The sequence below is a fragment of the Pezoporus occidentalis genome, unplaced genomic scaffold (assembly GCF_034315485.1).
Source record: "Pezoporus occidentalis ecotype Australia unplaced genomic scaffold, CSIRO_AGI_Poc_V1 ctg74, whole genome shotgun sequence".
In the NCBI taxonomy this organism is placed as follows: Eukaryota; Metazoa; Chordata; class Aves; order Psittaciformes; family Psittacidae; genus Pezoporus; species Pezoporus occidentalis.
In genome coordinates this window covers 2,094,046-2,115,627 of record NW_026916093.1, presented here as the reverse complement: position 1 = coordinate 2,115,627, position 21,582 = coordinate 2,094,046, and the positions used below count along the sequence as shown (strand labels likewise).

The 21,582-nt window shown below is 38.2% G+C and overlaps 1 protein-coding gene across 1 annotated transcript in view; it reads left to right on the top strand.

Moving 5' to 3' along the window:
* The window catches only part of ROBO1 (roundabout guidance receptor 1), a 707,430-nt gene that overhangs the window by 598,620 nt on the left and 87,228 nt on the right, over positions 1–21,582 (top strand). Inside the window, exon 6 of the mRNA XM_062602019.1 lies at positions 21,458–21,578. Within this exon, the coding sequence (XP_062458003.1) occupies positions 21,458–21,578 (121 nt within the window). The remainder of the gene's footprint in view (positions 1–21,457; positions 21,579–21,582) is intronic.

Here is a 21,582-nt window from a genome sequence, read left to right as displayed (position 1 = left end):
TGCATCCCATCCCAAATGCAGTTGCCTGTATATAAGATGCTGACATCAGTAATCTAAGCAAGATGGTGGAGCCTTTGAGCATATCTTTAGGCAAAAACTGGAAATAATTACAGACTCTAAGGAGTGCAGATCATTCACAGGATTTGTGGATCTCCCATCTGGGCAGGGCATCCTCCATATAATTTTGGATCTCTCAAGTGTTATGATAATTTAGGGCAATGCCTGCATAATTAATTAGGCCTCAATAAAATCAAGATGCAGTCAGACTGCCTGTAATTATAAATACTTTCCCAGTGAGAGAATGTGTACATTTCTTGCTTAAGCTCCAGAGCAAGTTGATGGTTGATCCAGGTTTGGAGGTCAGGACTTCACAACTGCTTCTGTCTCTGTCCCATGCTCATGCTTCAGAAAGCTTCCTAATTGTGCACATGAAGACATGGTGTAGGTGGTAAAAGGAAAAAGCTATGCATACTGAACACGAAATTTTAATAGGCAAAATCTTACGCATGAAAAAGGATGCTGGTACCTCAAAAAGAAATCCTCTGAATACAAAAAGTCTTCGCATTGAAACTTTGGTGCAGCGCTGTGATTGCTGTTTCCCTCTATTTCGTATTAACCCTTATCTGTCATTTATCCTGAATCATCCTCATTTGATTTTTAAAAGGAAATCCTGAGAAGCCATTTATCTTTCCTTGTTCAAGTTTCTTAGCTTCTAAGATCAAAGTTATGGGAATGCATAATGCATACAGATTTTCATTCCTTTTTTTGTGTGGCTGTCTTGTGACATCAAGAGTTTTGAATGACTTACACTCTTATTTCAGGTAAGTTATAACCTGAATTCTTGATTCCAGTTTGGTTTCCTGGCCCTTAAACAGTACATCACAAATACAAAGCATTTATTGTGTCTTGTGCAGTGCTGTTTTTACATGAGTGAGTGATAAAAATGTTGAGCACAAAATGTGAAAACAAAGTCTCTGAACTTCTGTTATTACAGGAAAACCTCCTTTAGAGGTACCAGCCATAGCAAGGCACTTTATGCATTTGCCCTGAATTTTTTGTTAATGAATTGTCAAAGAGAGCTAGGTACATTCTTTTTGGTGGAAAGCATTCATAGCCTCATTGTGCTTTGGCAAATTTAAAACTACATAGGTCATCCCAACGTGATCTCGGTCATAACAAAGAATAAAGAAATAGAAGTAATTACTATGCTGATCAGTTAAAAGGGGGAAAATAAATGGTTGTCTGTATTGGAGGGAACAGTGGAAAAAACAGAAATTAATTCCTCATTTAGGAAATGGGCCTTTCCTTCCAAAGTTAAATTGCAATGGGAAAAATTGAAGAGGGGAGGTGAATCAAGACAAGGAAAACAAAAGCTGATCAAATTTGTTGCTGTGTGCTGTGCAGGAGTAACTGTCTTAACTCTTTAAAACAGCAATGCTTCTGACACAAGCCGTACTGTTACAGTGCCACTGCAAATTAATTCAAGATGTTTATCCTTTCATTCTTTCTTCTTTATTCTCCTTTTATTTTTGGTCTCCTCTCTTCCTTATTTTATTCATTGTTAATCTCTTACTCTCTTCATCTCCCCAAATTGCATGCAAGCATAGCCGAAGAATGCATATTCCTGTAGAAGATGGAATGCTAATGGTAACATTGTCTGTTCTATGGAGAGCTGCATTAAAGTTCGTGGCCTGAGTGCACAGCACACAGAGCAATGGGGGTGAGGGGAAATGGGGAGCAAGCACCTACAGTTCAGGGTTTTATTTCATTTTAATTGTTTTTCTTTTGGGGGGCAGATTAAAGGGCAAGCAGCAATTTCCTATATACTCTGGGAGGGTTATGAAGAGAAGGAGGGTTTTTTTCTTCAGCTTCCCAATATGTATTTGTTGCTCCCCAGCAATTTCCTATTTGTCCCATCCTTTTTCTTCATTCTCTGTCTTTTTCCCACTCCCTGGGAGGGTTGGCTTCCCACTCTACCTCTCTTCATCCTTCATCTGCTGATCCCTACAATGGCATCTTCCTCGAGGAGCAAGAATAGTGATTTATATTTCTTCTGCTATTAATATTGCTTCCTCTGGTGACACAACTGGAACTGCTGTGAGTTAACTTGGCACCCCAAGGGGAAAGAAATGTAAAAGATTGTGAAAAAAAATTTGGAACCACAGAGCTGTCCCAGATGACGGTAAGAATGGCTCTAAATCCTGGTTCTTGCTCTTAGTTTTTCTGTGTTCGCTTTTAAATCTCTGTTTTAGGGTCCCGGTTGCTTCTGCTGGAGTATCTGCTCTCCAGATTCCAGTGTGTCATCTCCCTTGCTTTCTGACCATGGCATGTGCTTCTTTTGTCTCCTGCATTATCTTCAGGGCACCTTTCCCATCTTCTGCCCTATGTCGCTAGTGTCCACATCTGCACAACTACTGTTTCTGTGTTAAGAAGGAAGATACCCTGAGAACTCTGTTATACTGCTGCGTCCCATGTCATTTTTTTTTTTAGCACAGGCATATCTGAGCGCTTTACAGAGGCATGTTAATCTTTCATTAGTGTTTGTCACATCATGTTGTACAGTGTGGGCTTTTGGCTGAGCCCTTGAAAAAACATTACCTTCTTCTTCAGAAGACCCTTCTCATCTTGGAAGACTGTAAAAAGTCTTGAGTAATAATAGCCTGAACTGACAGAAAGGAGAGAAAATACCGGGTTATACCTTGGGGTTTGTATTAATGTTCCTCTTTCTCTTCTTCCATCCTATTTGAAGTCTTACCATACTCACACCGTTTTTCAGACTCGTCTCTTTGAGATGAAACTTTTCATCTCTGACACATCCATGAGTAGTTTCCAAGCCTGACCACAACAGTTAATTGTGACAGCTTATATTTCTATAAACACTGAAGTAAATGTGGATTGAAAATCCTAGCCTATTACAAGATAGGCTCCTCCCAGAGGGGCAGGAGGATGGCTTTTTGCAGGTTTACCATTTTAAAGAGCATAGCTATACAGACATTTTCAGGCAGATGTGAGCTCATTCAGTTTGCTTTTTGAATCAACCAGAAGCCATATGGCAGTGGTTAATGTGGCGCCGAGCCTGAGCTAATAAGCCCTGCTGAGAGACAGGCTAGATCACTCCAGCATGGTATTGTACTAATGTGGCCACACAGCTTCTGTTGTGCATAGGGTAAGGGCAAAAACGAGCTTATATTGCCTTGAAGTCTCCATGCACTTGAAAACACATGTATGGATTCCCTTCCTCATCTATAGCTCTAGCAGCCAACTGTCCCAAGTACTTCTTTGGAGGACAAGATGCTTTCTACATTGCAGTGATGTTTGCTGCAAGAAAATGGTGAGGAATAAGCCCATTAGTCTGAAGTGTTTGAGTTGTGCTCAGTGCCGGACATTGTTCTACTTAGTTTAAATGTCTCATTGCTAACCCTGAATCTTCTGTGCAAGGTTGCTGCATGAAATGTAGGACAGGCTAAACCATCCATTGGTCCACACTTGATGTAATGTGTCTTTTCATAGACATCTCTAAAGGAATTAGTGGAAAGGGAAGGAGCATCGTGATACAGGGCAAGAGGGTGGCCCAGTGTTGAACATCTGTGTACTGGGGAGGATACCAGGTTCTGTATGCTTGTGTTGGCTGTCACACAGAGTAGATTTTGCATTTAGGACCAAACTGACCTCCCATTTCTCAATGTCATGCCTGGTAATTGCATAACCTACTGTGTGAGGCTATGAGATTTATAGACTCTGTTCACACTAACTGAAACTGGTGGAATTAGAACATCATAATTCAGTGTTAGGTTTAAAGGCTTGTTAGGGTCATTTACTTATTGGCATTTTAAACCAAGTTATTGCTGACCATATTGTCCCTATAGCTAAAAGTATCTGTTCCTTCTGGTTTTTCTCACATTTTCAGAAATGTTCCTTTGCATCAGCAGTGCGTATTGCTTCAGCTATTTTGTCTCCATGCCAATTAAAATGTTAGGCATTAGACATGCATAACTATGGTTTCTCAGTATTGTTTCACCCAGCAGTAGTGAAAAGTACTCGTTTCATGTGAACTAAGTATGTATTTTTCTATGCTCAACTTTATTTTGCACTGATTTCTCCTTTTAAATATAAAAGTAAAGTGAAGAAGAATTAAGTTCTTTTACAGATACTCTGCGGACTTAAAGGAATTTGAGAACTCCTCACTGAGTCAAAATTCTCCATGGATTTCTTTTGTCCCTAGTCATGAACTGATGACCTAGATAGTAAAAGAAAATAAATGCCTGCAGCAAATAGAGTATGTGTTGGATATATGAGTTTTGAGACTTCCACAGACCTAGACATTAAACTAACAGGATTTTCTTGTTAAAATGGCTTATTGAGAGTTTTGAACCTTTGGGACCATCTGAAATTATAGAAATGGAGTCTGGGAAGCTTCTTCTTAAAAAAATAAGAAAAAAACAGGTGGTTGTTATCTCAGACTAGGTTACTCAAGCTATCCAGAGGGTGTAAGACTTTATGATTTGAATGCTTAGGAGCAAAGGTGATTTATTATGCTGAGAAAGTAAATTCTTTGTTTTGTTTGGCTGGCAGTTAGTTGTTGGGGTTTTTTGGGGATGGGTAAGGGAGATGAAAAAAGGATGTGGGAGGGAAATTATTTCTTCATTCATTTTATTCTCTTAATGAAAAAGAAACATTTTTGTTTGGTTAGTTTTTTTAAGCAGTCAGGAAAGGAGCCTTTGCTTATATTACACACAATAAAGATGAAGGTTGGGTTTAAAAAGTTAATTCTTCTCCTCCCCTCCCTTCATCAGCTCTGTGGAAAATCCTACATGTAGGGTATAGACATCCTCTGAGTTAAAAATCCACTTCTGGAGACATCTTCTCCCCAGCCTCTTAGGGACTGCTGTGCTGTGTGCCTTATCTGATTCTTATCATGGGCAACAACAATGAAAAGCAAGGCAATATTCAAAGAATCAGACTTTTAAAGCCTTTTATTAATGTGACACACAGAACATTTGGACTCACACTGGGAAGCATGTACACTGTGTACAGGCAGAGACCATGCTCAGAGCAGAGTTAAGTCCATTGGATGTGAAACTTAGGATCCATACAGGATCCAAATGTGCAAAAAAGCACTAGAAATCTCTTGCATTTCAAAGTTCTTTTATGGACCTGTAATCATTTGACTTTAATTTTTATTATATTTACGTTTACTTTATCCTTGCGTTACTGTATTATTTGTCTATAGCAGTGAAGTGAAGCAGCGCAGCTGCTCACTGTGTTTTCTTTTTTTCCAAACACTAAAACCTTCTACATTTGGGGAGAAGGGGAAAAAAAAAAGGTCTAAAAAGTGCATTTTTTTCTTGAAAGTCTCTGGTGGATCTTATAAATTTGATTGTTCTTGGCATTTTTGATATTTCCAGTTGCTTGCACACCACAGCAGCCACATGTTGTCACTTAAAATCTAAATATCAGATAACTTCTAACTGAGACTTTATTGTATATCATGCTTTTTTTAGGAATTAGTTTTGTAAAGTAAAAATGACACTAACTCTAAAAGCATGTTTAATAAAACCTCAACAATCTATGTGCTGAGCTTGCACATATTATGTTCTCGTAATCAAAAGAAAAAATGTAGAATAAAAATAGTCAAGAAGAACATTGCCCATTTTTGGAGCCTTGAACAGATGCAAGTGATTAGAGCTTCTTATTTGGTTAGCTTTGATTTTTTGGTCTCCTTTTTGAAAGTTCTGTCAACTTCATTTTTGCTTATTTCACGTTGTTTGGATAGTTTTGCCTTACTGAGTTTCCTGTGATGCTTCTGGTTATGCGAAAAGTCTAGTCCAAATCACAGCACTTCAAAAATAATAATTTCTCAGTTCTTGGGTTTCCTCAACCCAACAGAGCACTTCTCCCTCTCCAGGTAATAATATACTCTCAATTACTCACTGCCAAGTTCAGATATTCACCACATGCAGTAGTGTGGGACTAACATACACATTGCAGGGTGTTATTCCAGACTTCTGTGTAATATTATGCAGGACCAAATCTGCTGTTTTGTGGTTGCCCTCTTTAAAAGGGAAAGAAAAGGAAGCTGCTTTATTTCCTTATCTAGCTGTAGGACAGTTCTTGCTAATACTCATGCTGCATTGAGCAATTAGATGATCTTTTCTTTGCTCCTGAAAAATTGTTACCCAACAAGAATCTATTTGGCACATAGTCACATAAAGACTGGGGTTATTATTTAACATTGAAGTGTGGGTGGTTAGTTATACTTGGACCTAATTATATTCATTTTCTTCTAACTCAACAGCTTTGCTTTTTGCCACTCTCTTCGCTGCTGTTGTCAGTTGTCTGCTTACCTCTGCTGGGCCTCCTGGGTCTGGCTGCGTGGGGGAGAATAAATTACACAGAGATAAAAGGGCGAAAAGTTCTTCCATCAGTATGTTTAAGAGAGAATAAAATGTATGCTGTCAAAGGAGTAAAACTTGAGAAAATGAAATGCTTTTGTGATATCTATATTGAAATATTTTTAGTGCTACTTGGAATATATTGAATTTTGAAACAAGCCATAGAAACGTATGCTTAAGTAACTTCACCTTCCCTCACAAAAGGTAAAGTTCAGGTACTTGAACAAAATTACTGTGACTAAAGGTCTCTTAACTGTAGGTTTGTGTATTTTACATCATTGCTTTTCCAAGGGGCTATACCATTCAGAATGCCAAGTTTCTGCAAGTGAAAGATATTGATGCGATGGCTTGGGCTTCCTTCCACCACGGCCCACATTTCAGACTCCGCATATCTCACTCTTCACATTCATCTGAAGTAATGTGTCTCTTAAGACTACTTTGGACTCCAGTGTTCAACTGGGGCATTTCTCTTGGAGTAAGACCTGACACAAATCAAGTAGGGAAAAAAATTGCTTGTTCAGGGTAAATTGTTACCACAGAAGCTGCAGGTATCTGATTGAAGCTGTTTTACGGTTCAAAGTAGGTATTCAAGGAATGAGCAGTTCTGCTCCCTGGCAGACCTGTACACAGAGTTGAATCAAAGCTGAACTGTTTCTATCATGAGATTATACATTGCAACACGATTTTTAAGTGAGCTGCAAAACATTTTCCTACAGAGAAGATTATTGTACAGTAAGGGAAAGATTGCCTTGAGGTAGAAAGTCTGCAAGCTAAGCAAAGCAGATTGCTGGGCTACTGCAATCTTCCTGCATGATTCTGGGCAAGCCTTGAAGTTGTTCAGTACTCCTTATTCAGCATTTCATGAGTCGTGGGACTGAATTCATTCATACATGTAAAGCAACCTGACACTATTGCAACAAAACTGTGTTGTGCCACTTTGCCAAAGCGTGAAGTGTTATTACATCCTAAATCACGAATAGGCTCTTTTTCTGGTAGACAAAACAGTGGAGCAATACTCTCACTTACATAATTAGGCCGTGCTCCACTCTAGATGTCTGTGATTGTGAAATACTTGCAGAATCTAGCCCAGCTATAACTATTTTGAGATCTTTTTTCTATTTTAAAGAAAACATCTCTTTACCTTTCAAGTTACATGGTGAAGTGTCAGAGTGGTTTTGAAAATACTGCCCTTTGTATTCAAGGATCTCAAAAGTTTATAATAAACTTGGGATGTTTTTAGCGTTGGTACTTTGCATGATTATAGCTCCTTGAAAATTTGCATTCATACTTACTGTGATTAGTATGTTTCATAAAAATCCACCTTGCGCACGTCTTGAACTCTCAGTGCAAAATTATGGCATTCCTGAAACCAGTGTCAATATTACTATTGTCTTTACTGAGACTAGTATTCCACCCTTTCCAAAACATAATATAATTTATAGCAAGAGATAAGCCTCTTTTTGAAGTGCTAAATGAGTTGACGTTTGTCATCTTTTTGTCACAGTTGTTGTTACTGCTTCACTTCTTGGCTTGTTTGTCATTAAGTTACTTTCCTTTTGCCATCTGGAGTTTTATGGATGTACTCTATATTCATTCCTATTTTGGTCCTAACGAGACTTTCTGCTAAGAAAATTTCTGTGGTTTATGTCTTGCTGGTATCTTTTGCACTCGTCATTCTTAAATATTGGGAATTACCCAAGTGGAGGTGACTTGGCTGGAGTGTTACTCTACTTTTGTCATCCAAAATCAAAGGCTTTGGTGGCATATGAAGTCATCTGTTCGTGAAGTTATCAAATGTCAGTAGTTGTAATGGATTTCTCAGTAGGAGGAGAAACCTTAATTTTAATAATGTGGCCGTTTTAAGTTGGAAAATTAAGAGTAGCTGGGGCAGCCAGAGTAAATAAACCTGTGATCCTGCTTTCCTAATTATTTCTGAGTAAAAAATAGAAGGTAAGCTTTGAATACGCTCACTTTTAGGGTTTCAACTGGTGATGAGCTTTTCTCCCCATGTTAGCCATATTAACAAAGGCCATTTCTTCTACTGCTGTGAATACAGAGTTCAAGAAAAAGGCAGTTCTTCATCTTTCTAACATACACTTTTCTTAGACTGCAGTGTCAGTTTTACTGTGCTGCCCTGTCTGTGAGTCTCAAATTCACCTTGAAGGTGAAATGAAGGCATCCCCAGGGATGCCAGCTGAACCTTTGACTCTTCTGTTGTGACTATCACCAAGGTTAGCACATCATTACAGCTTGTGATGTTCAGGATACCTGTTCTTTTGGAGCCTTTATCAACCTACACATTTCAGACAACTTAAACAGAAGCCTCAAACTGATTGCTTTTTCATAGGAGTTTTGATGATTTTTGATAATGAGTTATATTTCTTCCTAATTTTGTATTAAAATAGATGTGACATTTTAAAGCTTATAGCTTTTATCTCTGTTTTTCCTGAGGTATTAAAATAACACCTATAGGGGCATAAGCAAAAATAAAAGAAAGAGAAAGCATTTCCTTTTTACATTTGAAAATGGGCAGATTCATTGCCTTTGTGGGATAAGTTCTAGTCACTGACAGGTTTAGGACACTTTGTTTATTTGGGATCGTCTTACCAAGGTACCATGGTGGATAATTAGGTGGTTATAATTAAAATAGGGTTTGGTTTGCTAACCAGCAAAATTATATTTGCAAATACTGTCTTGTCTGTGGGATTGATATCTAGCCAAGGGAGCTCTTTTGTAGGGAGGTCTGTTGACACACATTTTCCAAGTGCGTATTAAAATATTGTTTTAATGTGCTGTACCCTATAAATGGGCTTTCAGCAGAATTCATTTTTTTCCTCTGATTGTCCTCTGATAGAACACACAGACCGCTTGATTGGCCAGATCTATTTCTGGGTACTGTTAATGGGCACTGGGGTTTGTGTTCATGAAATACTGAAAAAAATAGATACCAAAGTCAGGGTTATTCTTTCTCCTGCATTGTTTCAAATGACTTATACATATTCTCATTGGAGAATTGACAGTAGCTAATGTTGAAAAGTTTTACAAGGTTAAGATGACCTATTTATTCAGGTGCAGTGGATAATGCCAATGCAACTTTTGTTTCTGCTGATGGAGGAGGTTTCTTTCAATCCCAAGCAGTTCACAGTTAATAGATTTTAACCTTTGTGTTCTTTGCTCCATATTTTCTACTGAATGTAGTCTTCAAAATAAGTTTACTGGTGTTACACCTAGGCACCGGTCTGGAGCATTCAGCCTATAAGCTATTGCTCTATGTCCGCTTCACATTCAGCTGAGAGAGTTGAGATATTTAAAAGGATAGATAGTGTTACATGCTTTTCTGTCCTCTCTATAAACACTTTGAATCTTTTGGGTAACAAGCATTTGAACAGTAGTTGAAAATGCCACAAAAGAGGATTCTGAAAAGAAAGAGTATTGTTTATTTAGCTACATGATCATAGAGAAAAAGAAACAACACTTCAAACCACTCTAGTGTCTATGTGCCTAGCTGACTAATTTAGCATCTAAAATCTCTTTCCGATGGAATCCCATATGAATACCTTCTTCAGCATCCCCACTTAATGAGCTTCTCATCTTCCACTCCTCAAGGAAGTGTGCATCTCATTAAATCCCTCTTCCTCCTTTGTTTTTTGACTCCTCTTATGTCTCAGGAACAGAGTTGCTGCTTTGGGCTATGCATATGTCAGGCTCAGCAGAGGCCCAGTCCTCTACTTCAAGGTGAATTTCTCCTAAGCATTTGTTGAAAAGTTGCCATTAGGATCATAAGCTCATACCATTCTGGTATATTTCCAGGCAATCCTGCTACGAAATTAGCTTGCTATGTGAGCAGAATAAATGTAGATTAAAATCTAACACATTATTAAAGGCAACTCTGAATACCACAAATATGATATTTTAGTATTCAGTGCATAGAGTGGTCTACACATCAGGTTGTCCTTTGCATGCATGTTTGAAAGTGTCAGCAATATCTATAAAACCACATTTATGCTTTAGTTCTTACAGGTCTTGAACAAAAGTTGGAATCTAATAGGATTATCCAGAAATTTAAGAACAGTTAAACATTTTTCTGAAATACAATAGAAATACTCATATTCTACCAAATGTTTCTTGCCAGACTTTAGGTCTGGGGAAAATAACAGCGTTGCAATCCACTGAAAGTGGGTCTCATCAAAGGACAAAACTCTCTAATTCTATGTCAAACCCTTGTCGAATGCATGGTAACACATGGGACTATTTGAAAGGTGAGGAGAATCATCAGAACACTTTTTCCGTCTATGTCAACTATTCTCTAAAATTATGACTTTTCTGTCTGCCTTAGAAAAAGTCTGTATCAAGTACCTGAATAGTACAATGCAAAGTACAACGCATAACTGATAAAGTCTTAGTTCAGATGACTATTTGGTTTTATGCTTATGATACTTGATGGTTTCTATAACTTTTTCCCTTAGTTTCTGAGTATTCAGAGTTTGGAAACCACATTACAATTCATCAAAAGTTAATTTGCATGGGTATCAAGTATCATTTCTTTATCTTTCCTGGACATAAATAAGCAGAAAGAGTGGATCTGTGTTGGAACAAACATGTCCTCTAAGATAAATGAGGGTCAACTTTACTGTTAACAAGATTTTCTGTAAGGTTATACCTTGGTGCAAGCATCAGGGTACTGATGTCACCTACTGAAACTTGTTTACATATTGCATTAGTAGTTAAACCTGTTAATTTGTATTGGAAATGGAGGCAAGGAGGCTAAGGGAGGTTATTGATAAGGTCTTCTGTTTGCATAGATACTGTCAAGACAGTCCTTTACATATTGTCTTCTATGCCAGTTCACATACGTCAGCATCCTCCAGCATTCTTTACTATGTATTTTTTCATCATTTTCCTTACCTTTTCTTGAGGTGCATCAGCAAAGGAAAAATAATTGCAGTAATAGCAGCAACACAGAGAAATTCCTGTCATAAATATTACTAGAAATATTTTTATGCTTTTGGAGTCACAGACTCTCAAGAGTTAAAAGCTCAGACCTTGGTGGGGCTCCAGCTGGGGGCAGCTCTTACTCATCCCTTTGTAAATGGTCTGTGATCCATCAGCGTGGCACTTGGTGTATTGCATGCCATGGGCTGCAGGCAGCACTTTCTGATGATCTGCGTTCAGGACCATATTTTGAAAGTGGAATTGCAAGTTCAACTGCTTGGACATGTCAATAAGTCCATCTGATAGTCAGAGGTGGTGACTGCTCCTTACTTTACCCAGTGGCCAAGGACTCCTAACCTTTGCTGTATGCTTTAGAAACGTGGCCAGAATATTGGGTAGATGAGTTTTTTAAATGCAGAAGTATAAGATGCAGGGCTCTGTTTGTCATGCTAAGTAGCTGGCAAAGAAACAGTAATGTCTTTAATTCTTAAGTATATACTTCAGACTGAACAGTTAGGTTTGCATCTGTTTTGGAAGCATAGTGGCTGTTTCTGTGTTTTTAGCAAAGTTTGCTATGGGAATACAGCTGCAGGTTTTAACTTCCTCTGACTGTCATAAAAAAAAAGTAATTTGTACCAGAGGAACTGAAATCTGATCAGGTAACACTTTCCATTTTGTGTAACAATTACTTCCTAATCATGAAGTGTTTTTATACTGCTTACACAAAAGACATCAAAACTTATTTATGTTACCATAGAACTAGCTTAAAAAAAGGCATGCACACAGGCACAGTTAAAACTGGGGCAATCGAAGTGCTGAGTAGTTTCAATTTCTCTGCCATTTTTACAAGACCATTTCACCAGCAGCAAACTGCCACAAACAGGACACTGATTTCCATGCAGGACTTGGCCAGCTAGATCGAAGTTTACTTTGCATTGTAAATACAAATGGAAAAAGTCGACCAGCTGATACTTTCAGTGTCCAGAACAGTTTCCCCCTCCTTACAGCCGCTTTTTTTTTTCCCCTCCACCTTTCCCATTGGTTCAGTTTACAATAGCCTTTGAACAACAACAGAAGTCGTGTCAGGAGTTTAAACCCACTGTGGCCTCTGAGAGGAACAGCAAGAAAGTGCCAAGGAAGCAATTAGCTCAGCAGGGCTCCAGAGCCCCCCTAAATAGCTCAGGCAGCCCCCAGTGGTGAGCAGAGGAGGTAAAAAGAGAGGCATAATTCTACAGGCTTCAGTTTCTTCATTCTCCTTGGCTATTCACACGATAACCTCTTCCATTGACACTGAGCAATAAGCCCTTTGCTAATCCAAAGGCAAGGGCTGAGTGGGAAGAGCAGAACTGGTAGGCAGCCTGCTCCTGCTGACACCGGAGCTGTGTTTCTCAGTCAAAAGCCTCACAGCAGCTCACAAACAATTCCTGGAGGGTATCATACTTAAAAGATGGTGACTGGAAATGTGTGAGCATCAGAGAGCAATGATCCCAATACATACAGAGAATGGGAACAGTGTATGCCTTGTTCTGCTTGATTGCAATCTGTGCTGGCTTATTTTAAGAGTAACAGGAACCCCAAGTAGGTCCTGGCTTTGCTGTCCATTGCTAAAGATCATTTTGTGCCATACAGTCCCCAGTGACAACAGAGGGTTGAACATTTTGGACTGGTTTGAGATCTACAGGTCACTAGCTGCCTGTTGAGTCTGCCTGGAGGGTCTAAAGTAGACTGTGAAAATGCTGCTCAGCTTCTGTGTGAATTGGGGGATTTGATCTTTACTTGTATATACATTCTCCTCCTTATTCTTTGTAAGTCTTAATTTTAGCAACTTGCAAGCAGGGACTTCTCTGCAGCTATGATATCTAGCCCAGCTGCTTTTGAGTCTTCCTTCAATAAAACTGGAAGTTAGAGTCAGATTTGCTTGTGGTTGCCTGTGACTGCAGTTTTTTTACCTCAGTCCTGTAGCACAAAGTTTGTGTGAAGGCCACAAAAAATAGAAGGAAATCTGTGATTTATGATTTGCATATGCTGCTGTCACAAGAGCTGCAGTGATCCCTGGTAGAAGAGTGAAATGTGTCAGATTAATGTATGACTTTTGCATTTAGCTGTCATGAAAAATGAACAGTGTGGTGCATGTGTTTCTCTTTTTGACAGTGTTACACAAATCATGTGAAAGGTTTAATGTTTTCACAACTTTGTATGTCCAGAATAAACTAAGTATAAAAGTTAGAGTTCTACTAAGCTTAGGTTCAGTCAGCGATAAATGCAGTAGAAACTTAACCAAGGGTTTATATGCCTTTTTTGAAGCATAGTCTCATTTCCATGACATGTCATCTTGGTCAAAAGTCAGAGGATCGGTAGGGTTTTAGTTATGTTAGAAAACACTTTATATTTTCTCAAGGTTACATTTTTCAAAGTATTTGTAGTGTTTAGTTGGTAGGGCCAATACTTTGGAAGTAAACTTGATTGTAAAGTTTCCAAAGAAAAAGTTTCAAATGAGAAGTCAAATTTGCCTCAAAATAGCAACTTGGGGATGTATAAAAGAATCTACTGCACTTTTGCCACCTGTGACTAGTTTCATTTGCTAGGTTTGGTTCTCACTTTGTCTTCTATGCCATAAAGGACTCAGGTTTATCCCCAGAGGAAAATGGAAATTCCTTCTTCTTTTGGGAAGCTGCTGAGGCAGCTCCAGGGAGGAGAGCTTTCACAGGCAATTGAGTGCAGGAAGTGCAATGATCACAGGAAGGATCTGGGAGCATCTCCTTCAGTGAGGAGCTGGCAGTGGATGGCCAGTCTCAGAGAAGATGTGCCTTTCTGAGGCAAGTGGGAATCTGCTGCATATCAGAAGGTCACAGAATTCCTGAAGCCAAAGCTGAAAATAATGCCCCACTGCACAGACCCATGCAAAAAGAAAAATTAATATATCTATTCTCTATTCTAAGACTGTGATGATTTTGTTGTTGCTGTTGTCTCACATTTCTACTTTTAAGTCTAGGTGAACCTTGGTTTTGCACTAGTTAAAGGCCTTTCAATATCTTATGGGAGCTCATCGTAGAAGAAGACCTAGGAACATGTACTTCATGGCTCTTGATTACTTGACTCCTGTCAGAACAGTTCCATTTAGAAAACCCTCTATAAACATCTTGAAAAATGCTGTATTTTGATATGATGACTGTGAAAGATCTGCACTCTTTTGTCAGATTACAAATGAAGTTTTATCTACTCATGCTTCTAAGCTTTGAAGTTGAAAGCTAGGACTCTGCTATTGGAGGTTTATGCTCCGCACAGCTCCTCTTTCCTTAGGAAAAAGTAGGAACCTTACTATAGGGATGCTGGAGAGGGACTCTTCATTAGAGACTGTAGTGATAGGACAAGGGGTAACGGGTTAAAACTTAAACAGGGGAAGTTTAGATTGGATATAAGAAGGAAATTCTTTCCTGTTAGGGTGGTGAGGCACTGGAATAGGTTGCCCAGGGAGGTTGTGAATGCTCCGTCCCTGGCAGTGTTCAAGGCCAGGTTGGATGAGGCCTTGGGTGATATGATTTAGCGTAAGGTGTCCCTGCCCATGGCAGGGGGGTTGGAACTGGATGATCTTAAGGTCCTTTCCAACCCTAACTATTTTATGATTCTATGATTCTATGATTCCTTTGACAAAATACACCCCATGATATCAAGTTGTCTTAAATGCATGTCATTGTCCTGCCAGGGTCAACTCCAGGCTTAGAGAAGACAATACCTACAATGACAGTTATGAACTAACATCCCTCTGAAATAATATGATGGTGGTACTACTCTCCCAGTGCTGTCTGCATGGTTTAGGCATCCTCTGCATGCTGCCGAGTCTGGTCTGGTTGTGTGTCATTGGGCCTCTGCAATCCCTAGAGAGCCAGTCTGAAGCATCTCTTGGCTTCATTCTTGCGAACGTTTTGACACAGCCCCACAAAGTGGCCTTGTGTCTGTTCGTTGCAGTGTAGGCACTCTCAGTGGGAACAGGCTGCTAAATCCCTTTGTGGAGTTGGGCTGTGTTGTTTCTTTCATGGTGAGCAGGTAGGATTTTTCTTATATGCTTTAAAATTTGTGGTTTGTTAGGATTATTTTTCCATATTACATTTGTGATACTTCAGGTAACAATTAAAACCTGAGAGATTTTGTGTGGCGAATTAACCCCACTTGGTCTGGGACTTTATGCTTGGAGCTGTGTAAATAACACAGTGTTGGTGGTGCTTTAAAAATTCCTGTGTAAGATACTTCAGATCTTGACTTACTCAAGGGGCTAGAAATGAGGACATACCAGACACTGAGTTCAGTTCAAGTTCACTTTTATTTCTGATTTTGATCACTGATTGCAGTGAAAGCTGCAATCCTGAGAAGATCTGTGCATAGGGTTAAATTTACCATTTCACAGAAGTTATCATAGTTATCATTGCAAACATGTCATTCCATTTTGGGCTCAATTGGTGTTGCAGAAAGATTGATTTGGGTTTTTTTGAGAACTTAGCAGGGCAGATTTAAGGCCATGAATGTAGTCATAACATGCTTTTGTTGTAGGAGGATTTTAATCTTGGTTTATAATAAGAAAGGAAGTATTGCCTAGTAAGTGTTTTGTGCTGTAGCTGTGAAAACGGTTCAGGAAAGTATTATGCTGGTTCAAATATTTTCATATAAACATAGCTGTCTGTACAGAAATTAGTTCTCATTAATGTGAGCCAATACAGCCTATTTTGAATTAAATCTTCCTCTGAGATTAACAAAAGCCCAATGTTTGTAGTAAGTAAGTTTAGGATTCTTACAGTTTGAAACTTCTGGGAATTATATATGCTGAGTTATGGATTTTTCTTTTCTGAAGTTGATTTATGACTTTCTGCATGTATCTTGGCTGTTTCCATGATCTTGTTAGTTGGGTGAAGTATCAGATACATATGATAATTCTGATATTTGGTGTCTTGTGATAATGCCAAGGGCTGAATAACCCTCAACTGCCTCTGAAGTCACTAAGTGATCCAGGACACCGATAACCCTTGAGCCTTTGTAGATATCTGTCTTCTTGTAGACACAGCCATTCATAATGAGGCCATAAAAGAGGGGAAGGCAGTCTCATGTGCGGACTTGAATGCGGTTCTGACTCTGATGTATCCTGGCCAGATTGGCAGGGGTGCCAGAAGCAGCAGCTTGAACCTATTGTCATTTTATCTGCCGTAAATGCTCTTTCGTTTTAAGTAAAGCTATCGTCCCGTGCATTTTGCACCATCCTTTGTGGATTCTACCTTCAGTCTTGTCATCATTGCAAGACTGTTTTGTTGGTCTGTATGGTAGGGGGTAACAATTGACTTGCACTTTGTCATGACAGATTTACAGCGCAGGAAGACCACTTGAAAGTGTGTTTTAAGCTACTCTCAAATAGAATTTTTGCATGTTTGATGTGGAGGAAGCAGCAAGTACCTTCCTGGGGTCCCAGAGAATGGAACCAAAAGCAGGACAGACTCCCCTGTCTGAACTTTGAAGCTGAACAAGAACAAACTTTAATCATTGTTGAAGATCTATTCCAAACACATTTTGATCTCTAGTGTCTGATATTTAAACATTGCAATAATAGATAGGGAAGAATACATGGGATTCACAAGACTTGGAACAAGATATTTTTAGATATAAATTTGACATAGGTATTCATTTATACTCTTTTTACGCATTTTTGTTAAAGCTGCAAGATTTCCCTCTGTTGCTGATGTTCCATGCCTTACAGTCTGTGCTGCAATAATGAGTCGTAATATGGATATGCTAACCAGTTTTAGGGTGCTAGACTGCGTAGAGGAAACTGAGCAAAAACTGTTGTTTCCTAACTGAGGAATAAAAGCTCCTTACTTGTATCAGCCACTGATGACACTGTTAATTACACTTGCCTGTACTCACCTGGTTCATTACCTGGTTTATTGTCATTATATTTAGATAGTACTCTTTTAAAGCAAAGACTATGTCTGACAGGTTAATATCACATGCCTGTCACATTTCATTTAAACAAAATCGGGTATATGTATGCTATACTGTAGAAGACTGAAATACATGAAATGTGTGATCTCACATAACAAACCCTGGCTATCCAGACAAAGGTCACTGTTTCACTCTGCAGTCTGAAGTTAATTTTCTTATGGATTTAAGTTTGGGTTAGAATTATTTTTCGACAAAACAGATTTCATTTATTAAATAGAATGTCAAAAAATGAAAAAAAAAAATGCCAGTCACTTTTATATTTGGACTTCCCAAGAATTTCTCTCATGGCTTCATTCTTTCTCATATTTCATAGCACATTTCTATGAAAACTAAATGAATCACCCGCATATATAAAAATATTTCTTAACAGAGACAGATGGGTGTGGATTTATACATACAGAAGTTTACACACACAGCACGCATAGGTATATGAAATATGGTCTTAGAATAAGTGTATATACGTGTGTGTACAGCTATACTGAGTAGTTGGTGGTATGTTGTAGAACCCTTGGGTAAGTTTTTATGGATTTGATTTATTGGCTGGCCGAGTTGATTCATTATTTGTATATGATTTTTTGCTGCTGGGTGGCCATAATTTAAATTCTGGACCTAGTTAACTCCATGGGTGCCTTGAGTTTTCTGTGTGAACATCTCCAACTATCGTTTAAAGAAGTAAATGAAGTGGACTTGCTTGAATGAGCCATTTACTCATGAGGAGCAAAATGTGGTCAGGCAGGCAGGTCATAGAAAATAGCTTTCAATAAGTCTTTGTAGGTCACCATGCTATCATGTATTCTCTTAACGTTCATACAACAATCCATACATGTTACAGGCAACTGAAGATCATCTGTGAACCGATGATCACAATCTTTTCTTCTCATCAGTATTCAGTGCTGTTCTTGTGTTCTCTACTTGCAAACCCCTGATAAATTTGCTGGAAGGCACTGAACAGAACAAAATCCTGAAGAGGTGTGAGAAGTCAGAAAGTGCCTTGGCATCATTTCTGTGTAAATGAAACATAAAACTTACTTCCAGCGTTTCAAAATTGAACTTAAAGCCTTGGCAGTTAGCAGAGTAATTATTTTCCCGTGATACTCAGTGTCTACCAAAGTAGTGTAATAAAACTGTTTGTGGTATCTTTTTTTTTACTAGGAAGAAAGGATTTCTCTTTGTATTCAGTATGGTAACAACTCTTGTGGAGGTTTGAGATGAAATGTTACACTGCTTGTCTCTAATTCAAACCATTATATCATTTGCGACTGTAAAGTCCAGCTGGTACATTCCAGGGTAGGGGCACAAATATAAAAAGAGCCAAAGCATTCAATTAAAATGCCTCTATGAACTAAGTATTGAATGTCTACACTTTATAAATAGTTCTAATTTGCAAGATTTCAGATACTGCCCCCAAAGGTGATTTGGCTCTTTACTGCTCTAGATACTGGGTATGAACTTACAGTACTGGACGTAGTGGATATGAAGTTAGGAGGACAAAGAAATGTAACAGTGGCTCTGTATGTATTCCTACAAAAATTCATGTGCATGTATTTTATTGTGTACTTTGTTACTTAAACCTATTGGTCTACAGTCCACAAATATTTGTAGGATTTCCTAGCAATGGAAAAAGTAGCTAATGCTGCACATAGGGAACATAAATTTATCATAGCTACACATTTCATTTGCAGTGATTTATTAGTAAATAGAAGGTCTTGATCAATCTTACTGAGTTCATGGGTATCTTATTGTTAAAATTTGATGGAAAACCTGGGTAGTGACCCAACAGTGGAAATACGCTTCCTTCTAGCCGTCTGTGAATGCTCTAGTTACAGACATACGTAATTCCACATGCACTTGAGGTACATTTTATTGTAACTGTGTAATTAATCACAGTTCAATGTGATTAATAGCTGTCATTGTAGCTGAAGTTCTAAACCCTTCTTCTGTTTTAAGGAACAAACACACAGAAAAGATCAACAAAGGAAAAAACCTAGGAAAAATTAACCAAATACTCTCAGAATTCCGTCTTGAAAGCACAGCTTCCTTCAGTAGGCATGTTACATCTTTGGAAGTCTACTTCAACGTCCATGAGGGAATGTTGCCTCTGCTTCTCCTTCCTTATCTAAATCTCAACCTGGGAGAAAAGCAGTTTTCAGTGATTTTTTCAGCTGTTCAAGTGTTTCTGTGTTAATGCTTCTACATCTATGCTTTGAAGAAAGTCTTGTGTTGATTCCTGGAAGAAAATCCTAGGATCGTTCTTGCTGGAGGTTACCATTTGTGGAAAATATACAGTTGTGTCATATTGTAATGGGTTTGGATGAAGTTTTCTGAAGTATAAAATCACTAAGGAGCACAAATGCATACTGAACATCAGTAGGACTTATGCTCTTAAGACACGTATGAAAATCACTGCTTTCAGTTTACATAGATTTGAAATCATCATCAGCTGAGTTGGTAAATTCTTGTGATAAACACATTTATTTATTAAATCCCACGCATTCAATATTGATACACATGAAAAGTATGTATTTCTGCCTGTGTATCTGGTTATACAAATACCCTAAAATGCATGTGGAAATCTTTCTAAAATTTGTTTGTTTTTTTTTTTAAAGCCTTTGCATAGATTAACTGGAAATAAATAGCTTTCTGTGGTACAGGGAAATGTAAAACAGGACTTAGTATAGATAGACTTCTTGTTATATTTTAGAGTCTCTTCTCATGTTTACCATGAGTTCAGGTGGTAAACAATCTAAAAATGCACACATATTCGTGAAGAAATTTGTATTTGCAGGTCACCCTTGTTCTTTCATTCTTCATGCCTCAAATCCGCATTGAAATTTCAGCATTACTAGATTTCTGTATGATAAAGGGCATATCTTTCCTGTTCTCAAACGACAAATGCCAAAGGAAACAGAATGAGATCTGTATGCAACACTATCTTTGTTACACATGCATGTTCATTTATCTCAATAAGTGACTGTCATCTCTGTGTCCGTACATCTTAACAATGATAATAAGAGCCCAACACTGCTCAAGATGTCAAATTTTCAGGGATAGATTTCTAGCTGCAGGCAACTGAAGCAAAGTACCTCATATTGACAACACTCCTCCTTGTCACTGACCACATTAGACCCTTTTCTGTAGCTTCATATGTGGCTTTATTTATTGTGTGCTTCCACCCATTCCTTGAACTGCGGTGGTTTTCATATGTGATTGGACTCATAAGCATATGTTCACTTAAAAATGTAATTAATGTAATTAAGTAACACTTTTGCATATTAAACGTGGTTTGTATTCAAGTTGCCTACACAAATTTTGCTGCGGTTTGGTGAACTTTAAAACTTGTTCAACCATTTTGTCAATCAAATGGGAGAATAACTACTTTTCAGAGAACAGCAATTTCCATATGCATTTAATGTATATTTTGATATAATAAGATTTAAAATCACAAAAGGGAAGGATGCTTCCTAATTCTTGCGTTATTGGAATTCGATTATCTTTCAAGAAATGAGTCCAGAATTAAAAGCAGGATGTTATTCATTTGCCACTAAGGATTTAATTGCTTCTACCCAGCTGCTTATCAGCCTTTAAAATTCCTTAGTTATAGGTGAAGAACTAAAGAATAAAAGATTTCCTTCACTTCCCTGAGAAAACCAAAGCAAACACAAAACTCATGAATAATGAGGAGCATTACCAGGAGTAGGATAACGTACACATCTTTCTTGTCAAAAAAAGTAATCACAGCACTTGATGTGAAAATGGAATTGATGTCTAGTGCTAATTTTTACTCTCCACCTGATTATATCAAACTGCAGTACTACGTAGGAAGGAATTGTAGACTTTGTGGCCAGCAAGCATTAAACAGGCTGTTGAACAGTCAGTCTTATTTTATGCAGAGTGAAGAGTAGAGTAATAGGGGTCCAAATCTGAGAGATTTTAAAATACTGATGTAAAACTTACAGGCAAGCTTTTTGCAAAGAGAAGGAAATTAGGTTAATAGGTTTTGGGAGAAGGGTTCACTTTTTTGTATGATTTGGAAAGTCACTGATAGCTTGCTCTGATTCATTGTCTGTTACAAAACATTTTTCAAGTTAACAAATATTATTAAATCAATAGTTTATATTAAAGTATTTTTTATTATCCTTGATTTGTCCTAGATCAGAGGAGGAAAGCTTATGATCACATACACAAGAAAGAATGATGCTGGCAAATATGTTTGTGTTGGAACAAATATGGTTGGAGAGCGTGAAAGTGAAGTTGCGGAGCTCACCGTTTTAGGTAA